The following is a 17,124-nucleotide window of genomic DNA, read 5'->3' as shown; positions in this document are numbered from 1 at the left end:
CATGTATTTAAAAACTATAAAAATCTATAAATATTTCACTTCTGTTCCCAAATAGCGCCAATGATTCTCCGTTTAATCGCCGTGGCCTGTCACAATTTTTCATTTCATTCGCTTTGCATTTCTTTTTCAACCCAAAAAAAAGAAAAGAAAGCAGAATCACGCATATACTCGTACATATTCGCAATTGAATTTTTCGTTTATGATTTATGTAACTTTCAATATTTTTTCCCCACACAACGCCATAGCCGCCGTACCTTCGAAGCTGGTTGCGTTGCGTTGATTTCTTTGCTTTCTTACGGAATATATTTCGGATGCCTTGGCATTTCATAAGGAAATTTACATACTGTTGTTGCATGGAATATGGAAATGCTTATCTCTGAAAGCTACTGTGTCCTGCGGAACGAACGTCTACTGGGTGCCGCCGAATGCCGCTCTTGGTGGGTTGGACGGTTGGCCTGGCTCATTGTTTGGCCGCCACCAACATAGTTACCGCCGATTCCAAGTGAGGTGAGGAGATGGGGATAGTGCTGGTAAATTGAATTCTTTGCATATGGATGCGAATGTGGTGATGGGTTATGGAGACTGCTGGCTGGTGGCTTGTAATTCGTGCGCTGCTCCACCCTGAGCAATTGCGTATCGGCGGCCTGGGTAGTTATCAGCGTCGAGTCGACGTATGGCAGCAGTTCAAATAAATCATACAAAACGATGATGAAATCATGCGATACCACAGCCAATGTGCGGCGGTGAGGAGTGCGGGGGCGAGGAGCTTGGTCTCTCATACAATGATGAGGTTATTCATGTGGGTATTCAGCATTGATGTGGAGTAATTTTGGCAATAAAATAATATACATAAATAAATAATATATAAGTACATATATTGGTGTGTGCGGAGAGTGGGAAATATGTAAATAAAGATTTGGTACGAGAAGACTTATTTATAAATACGGAGAATATTCGAATTGAAAAGATTTCTCTTGAAACTAAGCCATCGGACAAAAGTTGAATCCGTCCTCACTGCCTACGAAGTGGAAAGGTGCGAGGAGTAGAAAGGTATTTGCCCTCGGTTTTTTAAGAGTACTTTGGACTTGAAGTCAGAGAGTCAGAGTCAGGGAATCTATAATACAACATTAAGTTAATGAACTATCCGTAAACAGTGGCGACTGGTAATCTAGAACCCGTATCTCTTTTTGTTCGGGATCTATTAATGATTATAGAGGAAAAGAAGCTGTAGCTCTAACTAGAACTAAATGCCCAAGAAGTCTAACTATGTCCCTAAACGAATTAAGCTTATTTAAATCGAACCACAGATACCATGTTAAGGAGAATCTAATATGTTCTGGGATCCATTAGATGCAACTCTTTCTTTAGAACCTAGTTTATTTACTAGAATGAACTCAAAATCTTGGAAACGGTCTGAGAAGCCCCCTTATTGGAATACAATTTTGCTTTGAAGAACGTATTCAATGGAATCAAATAGCAATGCAGAGAAGGCAATACCACACACCTTTCATCAACCTTACCGACACCTGTAGCTCGGCTATCACACCTCACCCACGCGTTCCGCCGTTTGCGCGCCCGATGAGAAAAACCTGTGTCTATAATTCATGCATTGCTTTCGCGAATCCGCCGAATCTGGCGCATATACAAGCCCGCCGGTCCAATCACCTGCCAGTCGACTGATTTATAGCGCTATTTAGATTGCGTATGGAACTCGATGCGAAGCGCAACAACAACATTTCACAGGCATGAAATACAGCCATTTGTGCTGTGACGCGGATAAATCGCAGCCCAAAATGATATTCATAAAAATTGCATAAAAAAGTGGTCGGGGCAAAAAAAAAAGAAAATAGAAAACTATAAAATACCGTCAAGGTTATATAACTCAAACCGGCTACGCGCTGAATTATTGCCGCTTATGGTAACGGTAAATTGCATGAAAATGAATAAAAAAAGAGCGGGAAAACTTAAAACCTCATGTGATCACATCCACATATGTAGAAATCAGTAGAAAGGCTTTTACCGTTAAATTTCGCCAGCGTCGCTTGCGCCGCCCAAGCAATTGACATCGGCTCAAGCCATTAAACGAATTCGACACACTTTTATGCGAATTCAAAATTAAAAATAATTTTATCTATTTCGCATTTTTTGCAACTCAATTGCTCGATGCCGCACACACGCACATACACTCACTCACTCATCCATTGAGGGAGGTTAGGACATGCAAATTGACACTGTAAAATTGCAATTGCGCGCCTTGTTAGGTGAATGTGCCATTAAGTGCGTCAATTTGCATGCAAACATGCCGCCTCCGCGCGCTGCCTCCAACCCAATCGCCAACCACCAACTCTCATCCTAGGCATTGGTACACAATTGTAATCCCTGATTGACTTCTGTTCGCCTAAGCGCAGTGATGTCCTTTCGCTTGCATATCCTTTGAATATTATCTGCGCCACCTGCAATTGACAGCCGCGCATAATGGCGCTAAGCTTCACGGCTTAGTGCCTCTGCGCTCTCACCCACTCCGACTCCCGCTCACCGCCATTTCGATTGCATCGATTGTGTGCGGCGCGCAGCTGTGGCGTAACGTTTTTAAATATGTAATTCATAATGTTTATCGCTGTTCCATTTGCATTGATTCCAACTGTTCGACATAGATTTATGTAGATCGCTTTGACAGCGCCCCCGAGTGAGTGTGAGTGTGTGTGTCTGTTTGAGCGCCTGTGCGCAGTTAATATCGCAAATACGCAGTGAATAGGCTAAATTTAGCATTAAGCGCTTGTCGAAGAGAAAGTGGGAGAGGATGGAAGGGAGAGTGTAGGATTTGTATTTGTCTTCATCTTCATGTTGCGCAGCTCAAATTGATTTGATAAATGGATATGTGTCGTGGCATTTGATGTCGTGACGCCACTCGTCCTCCTCCCCCGACCAACATCGGTACACATATGAAATTTCATTGTCCCCCATTAGTGTTAATTGTTTGTATGGCAAACTCATATTTCACAGCTTATTGTCGACCCTCAACATGCGTTTACCCTTCGGCTATTTGTGTGGAGCGGTGATTCTGCGTGCTTCGTGTGTTAATATTAATTAATCCGATTAAAGCTGCGTCGCTTCATTCGCGTAAAGTTAATTAATTTAAAACATATTTGCATTACCAGAATATTGCTAGAACAATATTAAAAATTAAGCAAATAACGGTAATTTTTTTTAACACTGAATTTGAGATTATGAAATTAAAATGAATTTAAAACGCCTTTAGCCACTATTACACTAGTAAATTTTGGGCTGAAGGAAAGTCACATTTGGGCGGAATCCTATGTTGTTGTGTTGATGTAGCGGCATAAAACATTCCGCAAAAGATTTTGAGATTCGACAGGCCTTGATCGGATAAAAATCGGGTGCGTTCCGGTTACATAGAACCGACCGTAGAACGGGGCGGACCTCCCAAACATTTATGTGGTACCAAACTAAAGGAAAGTTTCTCTATCTATTGTCCGAAACTGTCTTTGAAAGCGCTTTTGAAGATGAAAAGCTTTATTAAATCTTTATGCTAAATCTTGAACATTTTGAGCTAGTCTCAGTCCCATTTTGAGAAGTCATAACGATTTCTATGTCAATTGGTCTTATAGGACAAGAAAAGACGGAATTTGCGATCTCATTCCCACCAGGGCGCCAAAGCTCGTCTTAGATCTTCAAACCCTCTGAGAAAAAATGTCGAGTTTCTCTATTCATAATTCAAAGAATAAATCTATATAGATAGATAATATTACGAGGTGTGCACTGCGATTCATGGTCTACACATAACCCCATCGCATGAAGGTATCTTAACAGATCCCATGGGCTGATAGTTGTAATATGATCCCTCCTAAGAACTCCTACTCCTGTTCCGAGAGTTTGACTCCTTCTTCCAGGGAGTGCTGATCTAGCAGTATATGCTCTGGTGTCTCCGCTTCCAACGCGCAGAATGTGAATAGTTCAGTCGCATTGATTGTATAAGTGACACCTTAACCTGCAGTGTTCAATCTGCACTACCAACAGTTGCCTCAATTTGTCTGTGATTTGTTGTGTAGGATGATAATTTCTTTGAATTTTTTCAGTTTGTACTCGACCAAGAACTACTTTCCGTGGAGAAGTCCAGACGATTGTATCCATTGCCAATGCCTAATTCGCTTGTCTACTACTATGAGCATTTCTTTAATGGTGGACCTACCGCAAAAGAATGGCTCAGGTCCAATAAGCTTGATTATGACTGCTACTTTCGCCAAATTTCATTGCCTCCTATGTCATTATGTCCAGGAATATATACTAGTAGCATTAGATTCCTCAAGGCTATATTCTTAAGTTGTATCAGTGATGATCTAACAGATATACAGGAAAAGTAAAGAAATAAATTAATTTCTACAGCAAAGGCTACACGAACCCTGTTACACAAGTGGGGTGAATAAAAGACGAGAGGTGGCAAGTGGAGGAAAGGGCCTGGTATTATACAGTTAAGTAAATTTATCGAAAAATCTAATTTCATTAGAATATCTGATTTCGTAAATTCATTGCATTATACCGCAAGTCTACGTCAGCATTTCTAAATAATTTTCGCTTGCCTAGTCAATAATTAATTTCGGAAGGAAATCAGCTACACAACTAGGAATATAGTATTCCTTTAATTAATAAAATACAATCTAATACACTCATACATACATGTATGTGAACGAATATGACTGTGTGATAGGAGTACAGTATTCAACGAATCATAAGCCATTCGATCACTGCCAATGAAATCAATAAACTCAGGCAGCGGGCATACATACGCACTTACTATATGCTGGCATATATGTATATAAGGCTCATACATAATTACATTTTGGCTCATACGTGTATATATGAATGTATGTATATGGCTTTATATTAACACAACTGCGAGATTTCGAAATGGCTGAGGCTATAATAATATTGCCACGAATTTGCTAATCGGCTCAATCTTTATTGATATGACCAAACCAACACACCCAAACACACGCACACACACTCGCGTGCATAAATGGTCACATATTTATTCGTATTAGAACTTGTGTAATCAGATTAATTATGCGACTTTTGCGCCAATCGCCTTTCAGTTTAATTGGCTACGGTGGAAAGTGGTTGCCGCGCTACATACATGCTGGTTGTTGTTGCCGCACCCGCGGAAGGCAGAAAGCAAGGAAGGAAGGTAGGGGGATGAAAGCGGTTACGTGGTCTGCTAGATGAGCATTAATATTTTTATTGCCACTGTGGTTCCATTGTGCGCTCTGATTGTAATTGTGATTATGGCGCAATATTCTATGCCAGCGTGTGTGTGTGTCTGTGTATGGAGAACATGAGGATTACACGCACACATACAGTAGTAATGTAAGGGTAATATGAGTATGTGTGTGTGTATGGGCGCTTGGACTTAATTTCATATGCACATTTGTAAAACATTTGTGAAATGCTCATTACATGTAAATATGGACCGTGTGCACGGGTGTCTAATTATATCATAAAACATTTTCAGCTAAATTAACCAGACCATGGTCCTTTGTGAACTTTGCACTAATAATACATACATATATGCAGATTTATGTATATGGTGTAGTCAAGCATGGAGATTTTTGCTTTGTTGACAAATTTAATATTTGTTGATTGGGCCTAAAGTGTATGCTGCTGTTTCCTGAATTGTTTTTAGTTATAGATGGGAAATACACGTGGAATTATGCTTTGAGAGATGCCATCGTTGAAAATATATCAAAAAAGGTCTCTAGTGGCGTCCAAATTTAGGTTCTTTTTGTATATGGAGTAGGTATACGCTTTGAAGCTTGATACAGAATCTAATCCAATTCACAAGAAAATTATAATATTTAATGATCCTTAAGTGGGGCAGATATAAAAAAGAAGTTTTGGTGTCTTAAGCTCAAGACGTATAATTATTCAAGAAAATCGTATTAAAAGGTTTCTTCTTTCTTTGGTACAACAATGATGGGACGATCTGAGCCGAGGACAAAACATACCCCAGTTTCATTTATCCTTTGCGAAGTCACGGCACTCTTAAGTGGGACGATCTGGGCCGAGGACAAAACATACCCCAGTTTCATTTATCCTTTGCGAAATCACGCCAGTCTTAAGTGGGACGATCTGAGCCGAGGACAAAACATACCCCAGTTTCATTTATCCTTTGCGAAGTCACGCCAGTCTTAAGTGAGACGATCTGGGCCGAGGACACAAACATACCCCAGTTTCATTTATCCTTTGCGAAGTCACGCCAGTCTTAAGTGGGACGATCTGGGTCGAGGACAAAACATACCCCAGTTTCATTTATCCTTTGCGAAGTCACGCCAGTCTTCAGTGAGACGATCTGGGTCGAGGACAAAACATACCCCAGTTTCATTTATCCTTTGGGAAGTCACGCCAGTCTTAAGTGCAGACAGATTCCTATTCACTTGGTCCTTGGATGCTCGGGCTCCCTTGTTTCCGTTTTCCACCCTCAGCTCCCGAATCAAAGAAATTTCTCACTGGATCAACGTCTTCCATGCATAGGACATGGGCCAACCAGCACACTCGTTGGATTTTTATGCGCTTAACCTATGCCTGGTTCCGCGATAGACAAAGTTCTTCGCATTTTCAAATGTGTAACTGCCAATGCCGTAGATCGAAAGACTGGTGGAATCTTTGTGTGTGGCCTTCATATACTATGTCTTGACCTCGTCCTCAACAAGGCCAACGTCGTTCGCTTCTTTTTCTAGGCTGGAAAAGGCTTCGATGAGTTTCGCCATGCAAAATAACCACTCAGATGAGAAAGGTGAATAGAATGGTAGGTAAGGTAGATATATATATATATAATGACATAACGAGATTGCAAATAACTCGAGCTCATTTCATCTATAATCTCATGTTGAACTAACTAACTAACCCGATCTAACTGTCAGAACAACCTATAAATCTCTCTGAGAGCAAACATTAAAATTTCAAATTTTCTAAATATTTCTCGGAAAATGGGTAACTGCAGAACTTCATAAAGAGAATAAATACTTTTCTGGTGTGGTTGTGAAACTTCCGAAAGGGAAAAGAACTCTTCATGAAGTTTTCCACTAAACTTTCAATTATATTTAGTATGGTCTTTGTTGAAGAGGAGACGTTTTTCTAGATAATTCTTAAAATTCATCAAGTATCTTTTTTATCTTCTGATTTTCGCCTTAATAACTATCCAGTTTCAAAATGAAAAATCACTATTTTCTTACAAAAATATGTCTCCCAGCAACCGAATTCATCATTTGACGAAAATAGTATTTTATAATTCATAAATTATGTATATTCCCGTCAACCACTCCCAAAACAATTAAAAAGTTAGTTGCAACAAAGAATAATGTGCTTGTTTACTATTTGAAAGAGGATAACCCACACACACACCTCCACACATTTTCACAACTTTTAAGTGCCGTAGTGGTGTGAGTTATGAGTCTCCGTTGATGGAAAGGACAAATTAATTAGCATATAGGGATACGTATACGTATGTGTCTTCGAAATTACCCACCTCCACCACACTCACACACCACTCGCCTGCCTTGCCACACATGTAATTAGTAAAGTGTCGTAAAACTTCATGTGAGTATGGGGGGGGGCAAGGAAAACTCGGAACCTGCTGCTTTTATTTCCAGTTTACCGTAAGTTGGGATATTTACGCCAAAAAGCAATTCACCAATTTACCGCTTTGGCAACACTTGGACTGCCTGCTCAGCACCGCCAATCGTTAGCCAACTCAGTAAATTAGCTGAAAATTCAAATGTAAATGTAACCAAGGATATCCTCCGCACTCCACAAGCGCACTCTAACCACATTTTACTTTAGACAACTTTGAAAGCTTACAAATTATCATAGGAACATATTACAGTTATATGCATTTATTACAAATGCAAATGTATGTATCTGTGTCTCTCTGTGTGTGTGCTGAAATTGGCAATTCATTCCTTGAGAAATAATTAAGATCTATGCGTATGAAAGTGGTGAGTATTTCAAATGTATGTTGGATTTGTTAAAAGCATAATAATTCTTGGTCACATTCTCATTCTCATTCGCTTGTGTGTGTGTGTGTGTTTGTGTGGCAGTCATGTGCTAATGCTGTTGCCACATAAGTTTTGCCAGTTACAGTTCAGTCTCCAGCTCTTCCTCCGTTTTAATGTTAGTAGTGGGTAGCGGGCACTCAAACTGTTGGCAAGCCGAGACGCCAATGCGCTTTGTATGCGCTCTTTTTGGTCTATTTGTCGTTGTTGCCATTCTAATTCAATTATCACTTACATACATACATACATATGTACATACAATGCCTCTTCACTTCCATTAACACAGTGTAGAATATGCTTAGTCTAATATAAAATATGTAGTATATAGCATGTATGTGTATGTGTGTGTTTGTGTTGGTTATAAATATATTTGGTGACATTAAATGACACTAAAAGCCTTGTCACCAAGCAAAACTCAAACCTCGATGTACTTAAGATGTCTTTATGGAAGAGCTGCTACAGCTACAATGTACAAAAATAACAAAAAATTGCTATGGAACTAGGTAGCACACAGAACAGAGTTGGAGGAATTGTATGTTCTTTTAGAAAAAATAGCTTCAATTCTCACTTTTTCGAAGAATTTTTTTATTTATTTTATTTTGGTTAAAATATTTTCCATTTTTAAAGTCTCAACGAACTCACTTTTACAAAAAAAGCCTTTGTTACTTCACCCTCGACTATATAATTCGCAAATTGACACGACAAAACCAATAAGTCGATTTTTATAAATTTTAAAATTGGATAATTGAAATGTTTTCTTATTTATAAAATGCTTACTTGGAAATATTAAGCGTTTTGGTCGAACTTAAAGCATTATTTAAGCTTTAAGCAACTTCATTTAAGCTTTAAGCTTCAATTAAGCTCCAAGCCACTGAAATGTTCTTTAACGGTATTAAATTCACGAAAAAAAAATTATTTTCAAAATAACGGCGATTTCTCAATAATAATGAAATTCACCCCAACTTCTGAAGAACTCTTTGAAAAAAATGACAAAGAAAGCTTAAAACTTAGAAAGCCCACGAACAAACTAATATGTACATACTTCATAATCTGCTTTCTGGGCTTCACGAAAAAAATTATATTCAAAATAACGGCGATTTTTCAATAATAATGAAATTCACCGCAACTTCTGAAGAACTCTTAAAAAAAATGACAAAGAAAGCTTAAAGCTTACTTCTGAAGAATTCTTAAAAAAATGACAAAGAAAGCTTAAAGCTTAGAAAACTAACCAACACACCAGATGTTTCAAAACTTACTTTCTGGACTTATGCGCTTTCAAAGCTAATTACTAATTCACAGCTAAGAGATAAAATTGTCAAAATGCTACACCACAAAAACCGCAAAGCGCAAGTAAAACAAAAAGCACAATTTAGTGAAGAGCAGCAAAAATAAAATACACACATACAGCTAAATTTCGAAAGCTTCCTTGGTCCACTTCACTCGCTGCCAATTTCTAGATGATTTAGTTAATTTGTTTACTTTGTGGTGTCGTAATTTTGTCGTCGTCGTCGACTGTTGACATATGAAAACTGAGACGGTGGCAGAGACGGCAGAAGAGTAAGGACAATTTGAGCGATCTTTTTAGCAGCAATAAGGAAGACTTCATTTTAAGAGTGTGTGAGTGTATGTATGTGTACATTAAAACGCTTAGTTTTGGTTTCGAAAATATAGTGTTGGCAAACAACTTTTGGGCATTTGTGGTTTAAGCTAAAATTGAATTTAAAATGCTTTTTGGCATGAACTGGAGATGAACTAAAAATATATTTGTTTGATGGCAATATATTAGCAGCCAATTGGGGATGTCCGATTGCTTTGCTAATTAGAAAACATTTTGAGTGATTAGAGAGAATGGATGGGAAGGTGGCAGTGTTGGGTAAGGGTAACAGCCATACAAACGATTTCAATATTTAAATAATAAAAAAAAACAGTAAATTCTGAATGGAATGATAATTTTTGTTAGATATTTGATTCAATTTTATAGGTTAGGTTAGGTTAGGTTACTCTGGTAGGCTATAAAGCCACACATAGACCAGTTTTGGTCCTTTGTGATAGCAGATGGAGTGCCGTCACGTAGTTAATGAGGAGTAATCATTCTTTATGATGGAATTTTATAAATTTTGAACACTTTTGTAAGCATTTGGGCATACCACTGAGCCTAAGAACTATTGAAAATAATTCCTTAGGCCCTGCCTTTTAATATTCTAAACAGTATTGTGTATAATGTGTTGTATTTAAAAGCAATAAAAAAACTTAAGTACATACCAAGTAATTACCAACTATTCTTTCTAACTTTTCTACTAAATTTTCAACCAATTTATAAAACCGGTGGCAACACTGGTGGCAACACTGGTGGCAAAACGGACGACCTAATCAATTTATAGCTCTCTGGATCATCAATAGTCACCGTAAGCTCCTTCAAAATATCACTATCCACGCGCACTTCTTGATCGATGTGGAAATAAGGACCCGCCTCAGCTGTAATAACAACAGTAAATAAACTAAAAACAGTTATTATTTAGCTCCACATACTCTCCAGTGGTTTAAGAGTGAGTTCCGGTTGTTCGCCAACCTTTGGCACACCATCCGCTGCGAAGGAGTACCACAGATCCACCATTTTCTTTGCGATTAGCGTGTCGTTCGCATTCAGTTTGTGTGTGGCAAACAGGTATATGTTATCGTTCGAGTGATGTACGCCGCCCTCGAAGGGATATTGCGAATTGCCGAACTCATAGCCGAAGCGTGTGTGTGCGCCGGCATAATCGAAAGTGTACAAGTAGACTGGAGCGGCGCTGCGACGCTGCAATTCATTCGCATAGGCAACCACAGGCGACTTCATATAAACACTATTGGCGATCTGCAAGGAGACGGATATGTTAGAGAAATTATAGAAATTAGTAGTTTATGCAAGCTCACATCAAAATATGCGGGCCAAGCTGCGGTGTGATTGTTGCTGTCCAAAATTTTCGACTTGAAGAGCATGCGCAAGAGTAAATTGTTAGAGAGACTCGTGGTATCTTTGGCTAGATCGATCAAGGTATTCGCTAACTGGCGCACAGTGAATTTAGCAAGGCTGCCGTACTGCGCGATCAGTGTGTCGTAGAGCGCTTTAATGTTTTGGGAGAATATGGTTCTTGTATTACTTGAGAACAATTATTTAATTGAAACCTTACTTGCTAGCACAAAAGAGCCATCGTGCTTGGTGAAACCCGTCATTAGCGGCACTGTGCGCTTGAGATTTCTTAAAAGCATTTGCGGTTCTTGCGGCAGCACGCCCTGCTCATCACCTATCACTGGACTGAAGCTCTCCTAAAACTCAAAATATTTAAGAAACTCACTTTTATATAAACTGTTATGAGTCAAACCCACCTCAGTGGTCACCCTCAACAGCTGCAGCACATCAACCTTCCGCAGGCATTCGTATTGCTCACGCTTATCTTCACATTTCTCGCATTGCAGCGCCTCACAGATGCGTTTAACTTGCTGCAATGGCGTGCGATTTATGGCCCACGGTGCCGTTATGGCGCCCGACTGCACAATTGAACGCTTAAAATAGTGCTCTGGTGTTTTAGGACTCAGCAGCAGCGCACCGGACATAGCCGCACCCGCGCTTTGTCCAAATATCGATACGCGCGTGGGATCGCCGCCAAATGCATGAATGTGACTTTGCACCCAACTCAAGGCCAATAGCAGATCCAACACGGGCGCATTGCCGGGCATGTCGTCGGTGAGTGTCGTCAACCAGCCGAGCGCGCCGACGCGATATTGCGGCACCACCAGCACCACGTCCTTTTCGAGCAGATGGTGTGGTGGGTGATCGGAGGCGGAGCCATTGGTGAAGCCGCCGCCATAAATGTAGAACATGACCGGTTGTTTGGCCGAGAGCTATAGTTATAGTATATAAAAATTATATATAGCTATTGAAAATATATAACGGTAATTTACATTTTTGGTGTAGACGTTCAAGTTTAGACAGTCCTCCCAGTCTTCCTCCTCCAGCTGCTTAGCGTTTAACTTGCTGATGCTTGTTATGACCGGACAGCGTTTGCCAAAGCTACGTGCGTCGAATGTTCCATTCCAAGGGCTGCGACTCACGGGGGCCTGTAAATGTGTGTGAATTGAGATGAGTGTGGGAGTAAAGGCCACCAAAATATTCTCTGATCTTTATCTTTATCTTTAATATGGTCAGTCATCAAAATGATCACGACATTTTATGTTTACGAAAAAGTGTATGAATTCTTGGACTTTGCCAAACTGCTCACTTCGTTGAGATAAGACACTTAGGCGTCTACTGTTAACTGTTGACTTTGCTGAGATAAGACACTTAGTCTGGTTGCGTGGCGTACAAAGTACTCACAGATTTTGTTTTATGAGACTCTTAAATTGTAATCAGAGATCTGTAGAGATTCTAGATATGGAAGCAAGGCAATCAAATGTATGGTGTTAAGTGTGTTGAGAAGAGTATGAGAGTGAAGAAGAGAGAGAAACAGAGAGAGAGAGAGAGTGATCTCAATGTGATCATAGCAAAAATAAGCCGACGATTTGTGATAAGAACAAGCTGCAGACCGTGTAAAATCGCAATTTAATTCATAAAACCGCATTAGAGATACACGAACAACTGAAACTCGAGAATATCAATGACAATTTACTAGACAGTATAAAAATACACCAGAGAGCTGATTAGGTATGCAAATAGAAACAACAAACGCAGATTTAATACTGGTTCCACAAATAGGTAAATTATTCACTTATTCAAAATAGGTTTTGGTGAAATACGCCGTTGATTAGTCAGGAATATCTAAAAAAGAACCCAAAATTCTTCCCTATCAATAAACACTCGTTACTCAAAACAAACCTTGAAACGCCGCTCGCCGCTGGGCGATTCCGCAAACGGTATTCCACGGAATGCGTAAAACTTCTGTCGCGTCCATAATGTTTCATCGACGCTGCCGAGCACTGCACCTTGACCGGCTATATTGACTTGTGGCGAATCAGCTGTGTTGGACTTTGATGTCACCAATGCGACAACAACTACGACGAATGTGACCAAAACTAAAAGGCCCAGCAGTAGCTTCATGATCTAGCCTCTAAGCGGAACGAACAACGACTGAATGCCTTCACATTAATGAGCGATATTATTGTGTGCAAATTAGCGGTAATAAAATGCTAAAATAAAATGCTCAGCGATGCTCCGCTAATTATGTGTGTTTTAGTGAGAGATTAAAGAGGCTCGTTTCTAGTATTTTATTAGCTTGCAAAAAGTAAACAAACTTGTTGATAGTGTTTGATATGAAATCAGTTTCTGCTCTTTCTTAATCTTCCTTTTTTCATTTCATTAAGATTTTATATATGTAAGTATTTGTACAGCGGTGGTCAAAACAATGGGATCAAGACAAGTGGTTCTAAGAGACTTTCTTATTAAAAAAAAGGATTTCCAAGGGTCTGAAGTACATTTCGTCCATATTTTAAGAATACATTGGCTATAATTTCTAAATATCCATCATCAACTTTCTCTAAGGAGCTGCGGAGGGCATCATACGGAAACTTAAAAAATCCTACAGTGGCCGGTTGAAGATATATCGACCAGATCACTATAATATGACATGTCATAGTTCTAAAGTGGTTCAAGTTGATCGATAGACCCACAGATATGCCTGAAATCAACCTTGAAACTTCAAAGATCGGTTGTTCAAAATCATAAAACCCAAATATAATTTTTCAGTTCAGCTCATTTTTCAGAGTTCATTTCTCAGATAAAACGTGTTTCGCTTTTCAATGAAGCTTTTTAGTCCCACCCTGTTAAAAAAAAACTACAACAACAATGACAACTTCGTTTTTTTACTCGTGTGAGATAAGTTTTATAATCAGCGAGCGATCGCTGAAAAATAAAAAAAACTGTAAAAGTCAATGCGAACGCAGTTGAGGAGGGTAGTTGACGCGAAGCAAACGTTGGTTGTGCTAAATAACGGCTGATAGCGACTCTTATCGCGCAATCATTTTAAAATTTGCTCATAATTTATAAAACCCAAACACAATGAGAGGGCGATTCCGCAACAGCAACAGCACAGAAATCAAAGGGAAACACATGGGAAAGTTCTCTAAGCATAGGCCTTTGAAGCAGACCTCTTGGCGGTTGGATGAGTGATGAGCCGAGTGACGCGTGTCACCCAAACCACAAAACACAAAACACAAACACAGGAACCACCACCGCATCCAACAACTACCAACAACAACCACGGATAGCGAGGACTTTATGCAACCGCGACGGTGAAAACCAGTTCGTTTAGATGTGTGTTCGAACGGCTGCCGGCGCCCATGAATGCTTGTACAAGCGCATGTAAGTCGGACTTGCCGACACGCCACTATTAAATGCTTAATGACTATTTTATAACTGTTGTTGTTGTTGTTGTTGCTAGTGATGCTGTTAGCTTTTATAATTTGTTGGTGCACCGCTGTTTTTGCCTATGATTACATGCACTTTACACGCGTTCACGCGCACAAATCACGAGCGGAATCAATTGGATGGGAAGTACAGTGGGCGAGCGAAGTAAAGCGGAGAGGTAAATCGTGGAATACATAAAATATCTGATAAAAACCGAGAAGTTTTCATCAAAAAATTTGTCTAATAGACTTCATCAAGGTTTATTGCCTTTCTTCTATCTCGCTGGGACTAAACAACCTTTTAGGAATCCACAAGTGGCTCACGAAGAGCTGACTTCCACATTCTCAAGCAATAGCCAGTCTAGGGTCACAAGGATCATGTCCCAAATGCAAAAATACTCACATAACACTGCTGTTTTCTGAACTCTCCGTTTTCTGAGACCACCTGAAGGCTAACACAAACGAGTCTTACTAGATTTCCTTTCTAAACCACATAGCTGAAATGCTTGGAAACGACAGCGATGAGACCAAGCTTTTCTTCAGCCATTCGGTCATAACGAAAATTATTAACCGTTACCAAAAAATATTAGCACACACTTTTCATTTCCATCAAAACACTGTGCAAAGTGAAGTCTCCCCCACCTTCCTCCTCTCAACAATATGTGTGATCAACTTGATGCGGTCAATTTGTTCATAGTTCGCCGAAAAGATGTGTTGCATAATAGGATAACATGCTGCGTATTAGATTGCCACTCTAACGGGATAACAAACTGTGAGCAGCAGCAGCGGCAGGAAAAGAGCAATCGTCAATCGGCTGTGTGGGAACGACGTTCGGACACGTGGCGGCAATACAACAAACCCACAATGATGATGAAAACAAAATTAAAACAGCAGAGACGACACGTTTTGGCAACTACAACAACAACAAATCGAGGATGAATATTGTGTTTAGGTATTTTTTAAATGACAAACAATGTTTACAACACGCTTCAGCAACACCCCCAGCGCACTCTTCCGCAGCTCACAACCCACAAGGGGCAGAGCATATTTCCTGTAATTGAGGGTAAATAATGAGATGAGTTACAAATTTGCGCAGTTAAAAGCAAATCATTATGTCTGTGAGTGCAACAATGAAACAGATAGACTTGTATGAAAACAACAACAACAACAATGTTGATTAAATATGAATACCACGTCGCTCTATTTATAGTAATTAAATATGATTACAACGGTTGTGATGTGAAACAAGTCATCTCAGCCCTCACCTCACTTGTCTCGGCTGCGTAAACCCGTGTTTTGCATATCCTTTCTCAACGTCCATCATTTGAGGTGGACATATCAGCCGCCACCTCATCTCCTCGTCGTGTCTGAGATGTGTAATCAGCAGCGGAAGATTGCGTGTCTCCTGTAATCTGCATGGCCGCTGCTGTGATTTAAATAAACGTCGTTGGTCACATAACTGCACCAGGTTCAATAGCAGCAACCCCTTTCGGACGGACAGTTCCACTTTACGCAGACCAGTAGTCGAGTTGCGACCACCAGCTCGCAGTCCTCAGTGGCTGTCAGTGTCGTCACCGCAATGCTGTCATGTTGCGCCACAAACAAATTACTTTTAAGCTCGCAAGTGACTTTTTCGCAGAGCGTCCCTCCTCACTTTTCTTCCTTACTTGCACTCTCCAGCCATCTTGCGTGGGGTTTCGGTAAGCGTTGTCTTTTGCACAGCCCAGCGTTGCGTTAGGCCTCAGTCCCGGCGGGGATTGCGTACAATTTCATCACTTGAGCCGCCGGTGTCGCTGTTGTTGTGGTGGCCGCTGTCAGACTCCCAGTGGCACGCAAAGTGTGATGAACCAAGCAACCACAACCGTCGCGCGTTCGACTTGAGTGCGTGTGTGTTTGTTGTCACAATCCAACTTTCCATACAAAAAGGCGCTTCAATTCTCATTTAATTTTGCCATATTTACTTTGCTTGGCAAATAAAAAGGTGATTCGCATGAACAAAGGGTTCTGTTATATTCGCTGCCTCCACCGTTTCTTAGGAACTCGGCTATCATGCGTAAGTGTGTAGCGCTCACCCTTGGAATTCGTGGGTTCTGCTTTTGTTTTTACTTTGAATCTGACACATCACGAACTTATTTAATTTGTTTATGATAATTTACGGATTACGCCGATTGCCTGTCACTGTGTTGAATGAATATATAAAATGTGAAAAAATTAGTTTTAAATTCCTCTTGTGTCGCGGATATCCCAAGGGTGCGTATGGAAATGCCTTTGAGGAGAGAAAATAATCAATAAGTACCTTTATTATTTCTATTTTAGAGCATTCATTCATATAATTATAGATATATTTTTTTGCTTAGTCTAACTAGACTCGTGATGGGATAGAATAAAATAAAGGACCTAACAGTTTATCGGTTCAAAATTTAACGAGAATGTGAAATACAGTTATCCTATCAAATAACAACCGCTAATTTTTTGAGCTCTGCAGCCCTAGAGGCGATTATTTGAGCGGCCGGAGCTTTCACTGGTGATTTTGAGATATGTAGTTGAATACTGGTCTTATATAATTGAAGATTTGTTAGTCCAACTCTCTTGACATATTTACATATTCAAATTACCTTACTGAGAATCGGTCTATGAAACCCTTGAGATCAGAAAAATGTAATAGGTTAGGTTAGGTTAG

At 39.9% G+C, this 17,124-nt stretch overlaps 1 protein-coding gene across 2 annotated transcripts in view; it reads right to left on the bottom strand.

The window, feature by feature from the left end:
* LOC105218166 (glutactin) overlaps positions 1 to 13,184 on the bottom strand; it is a 52,773-nt gene extending 39,589 nt beyond the window's left edge. Inside the window, exons 1-7 of one of the 2 annotated variants that reach the window (XM_054228879.1) lie at positions 12,919 to 13,184; positions 12,009 to 12,164; positions 11,433 to 11,948; positions 11,237 to 11,372; positions 10,980 to 11,170; positions 10,596 to 10,920; positions 9,472 to 10,541 (exon numbers count right to left, since the gene is read on the bottom strand). In XM_054228879.1, coding sequence (XP_054084854.1) covers positions 10,381 to 10,541; positions 10,596 to 10,920; positions 10,980 to 11,170; positions 11,237 to 11,372; positions 11,433 to 11,948; positions 12,009 to 12,164; positions 12,919 to 13,140 — 1,707 coding nt within the window. In that variant the 5' untranslated portion in view covers positions 13,141 to 13,184 and the 3' untranslated portion in view covers positions 9,472 to 10,380. The remainder of the gene's footprint in view (positions 1 to 9,471; positions 10,542 to 10,595; positions 10,921 to 10,979; positions 11,171 to 11,236; positions 11,373 to 11,432; positions 11,949 to 12,008; positions 12,165 to 12,918) is intronic. The other variant, XM_054228880.1, reaches the window with a different exon arrangement.
* Positions 13,185 to 17,124: the final 3,940 nt, after the last annotated feature.

The sequence above is a fragment of the Zeugodacus cucurbitae genome, chromosome 4, assembly GCF_028554725.1.
Source record: "Zeugodacus cucurbitae isolate PBARC_wt_2022May chromosome 4, idZeuCucr1.2, whole genome shotgun sequence".
NCBI classification, from domain to species: Eukaryota; Metazoa; Arthropoda; class Insecta; order Diptera; family Tephritidae; genus Zeugodacus; species Zeugodacus cucurbitae.
The sequence above is the reverse complement of the archived record's forward strand: the minus strand, read 5'-3'. Positions and strand labels throughout refer to the sequence as shown.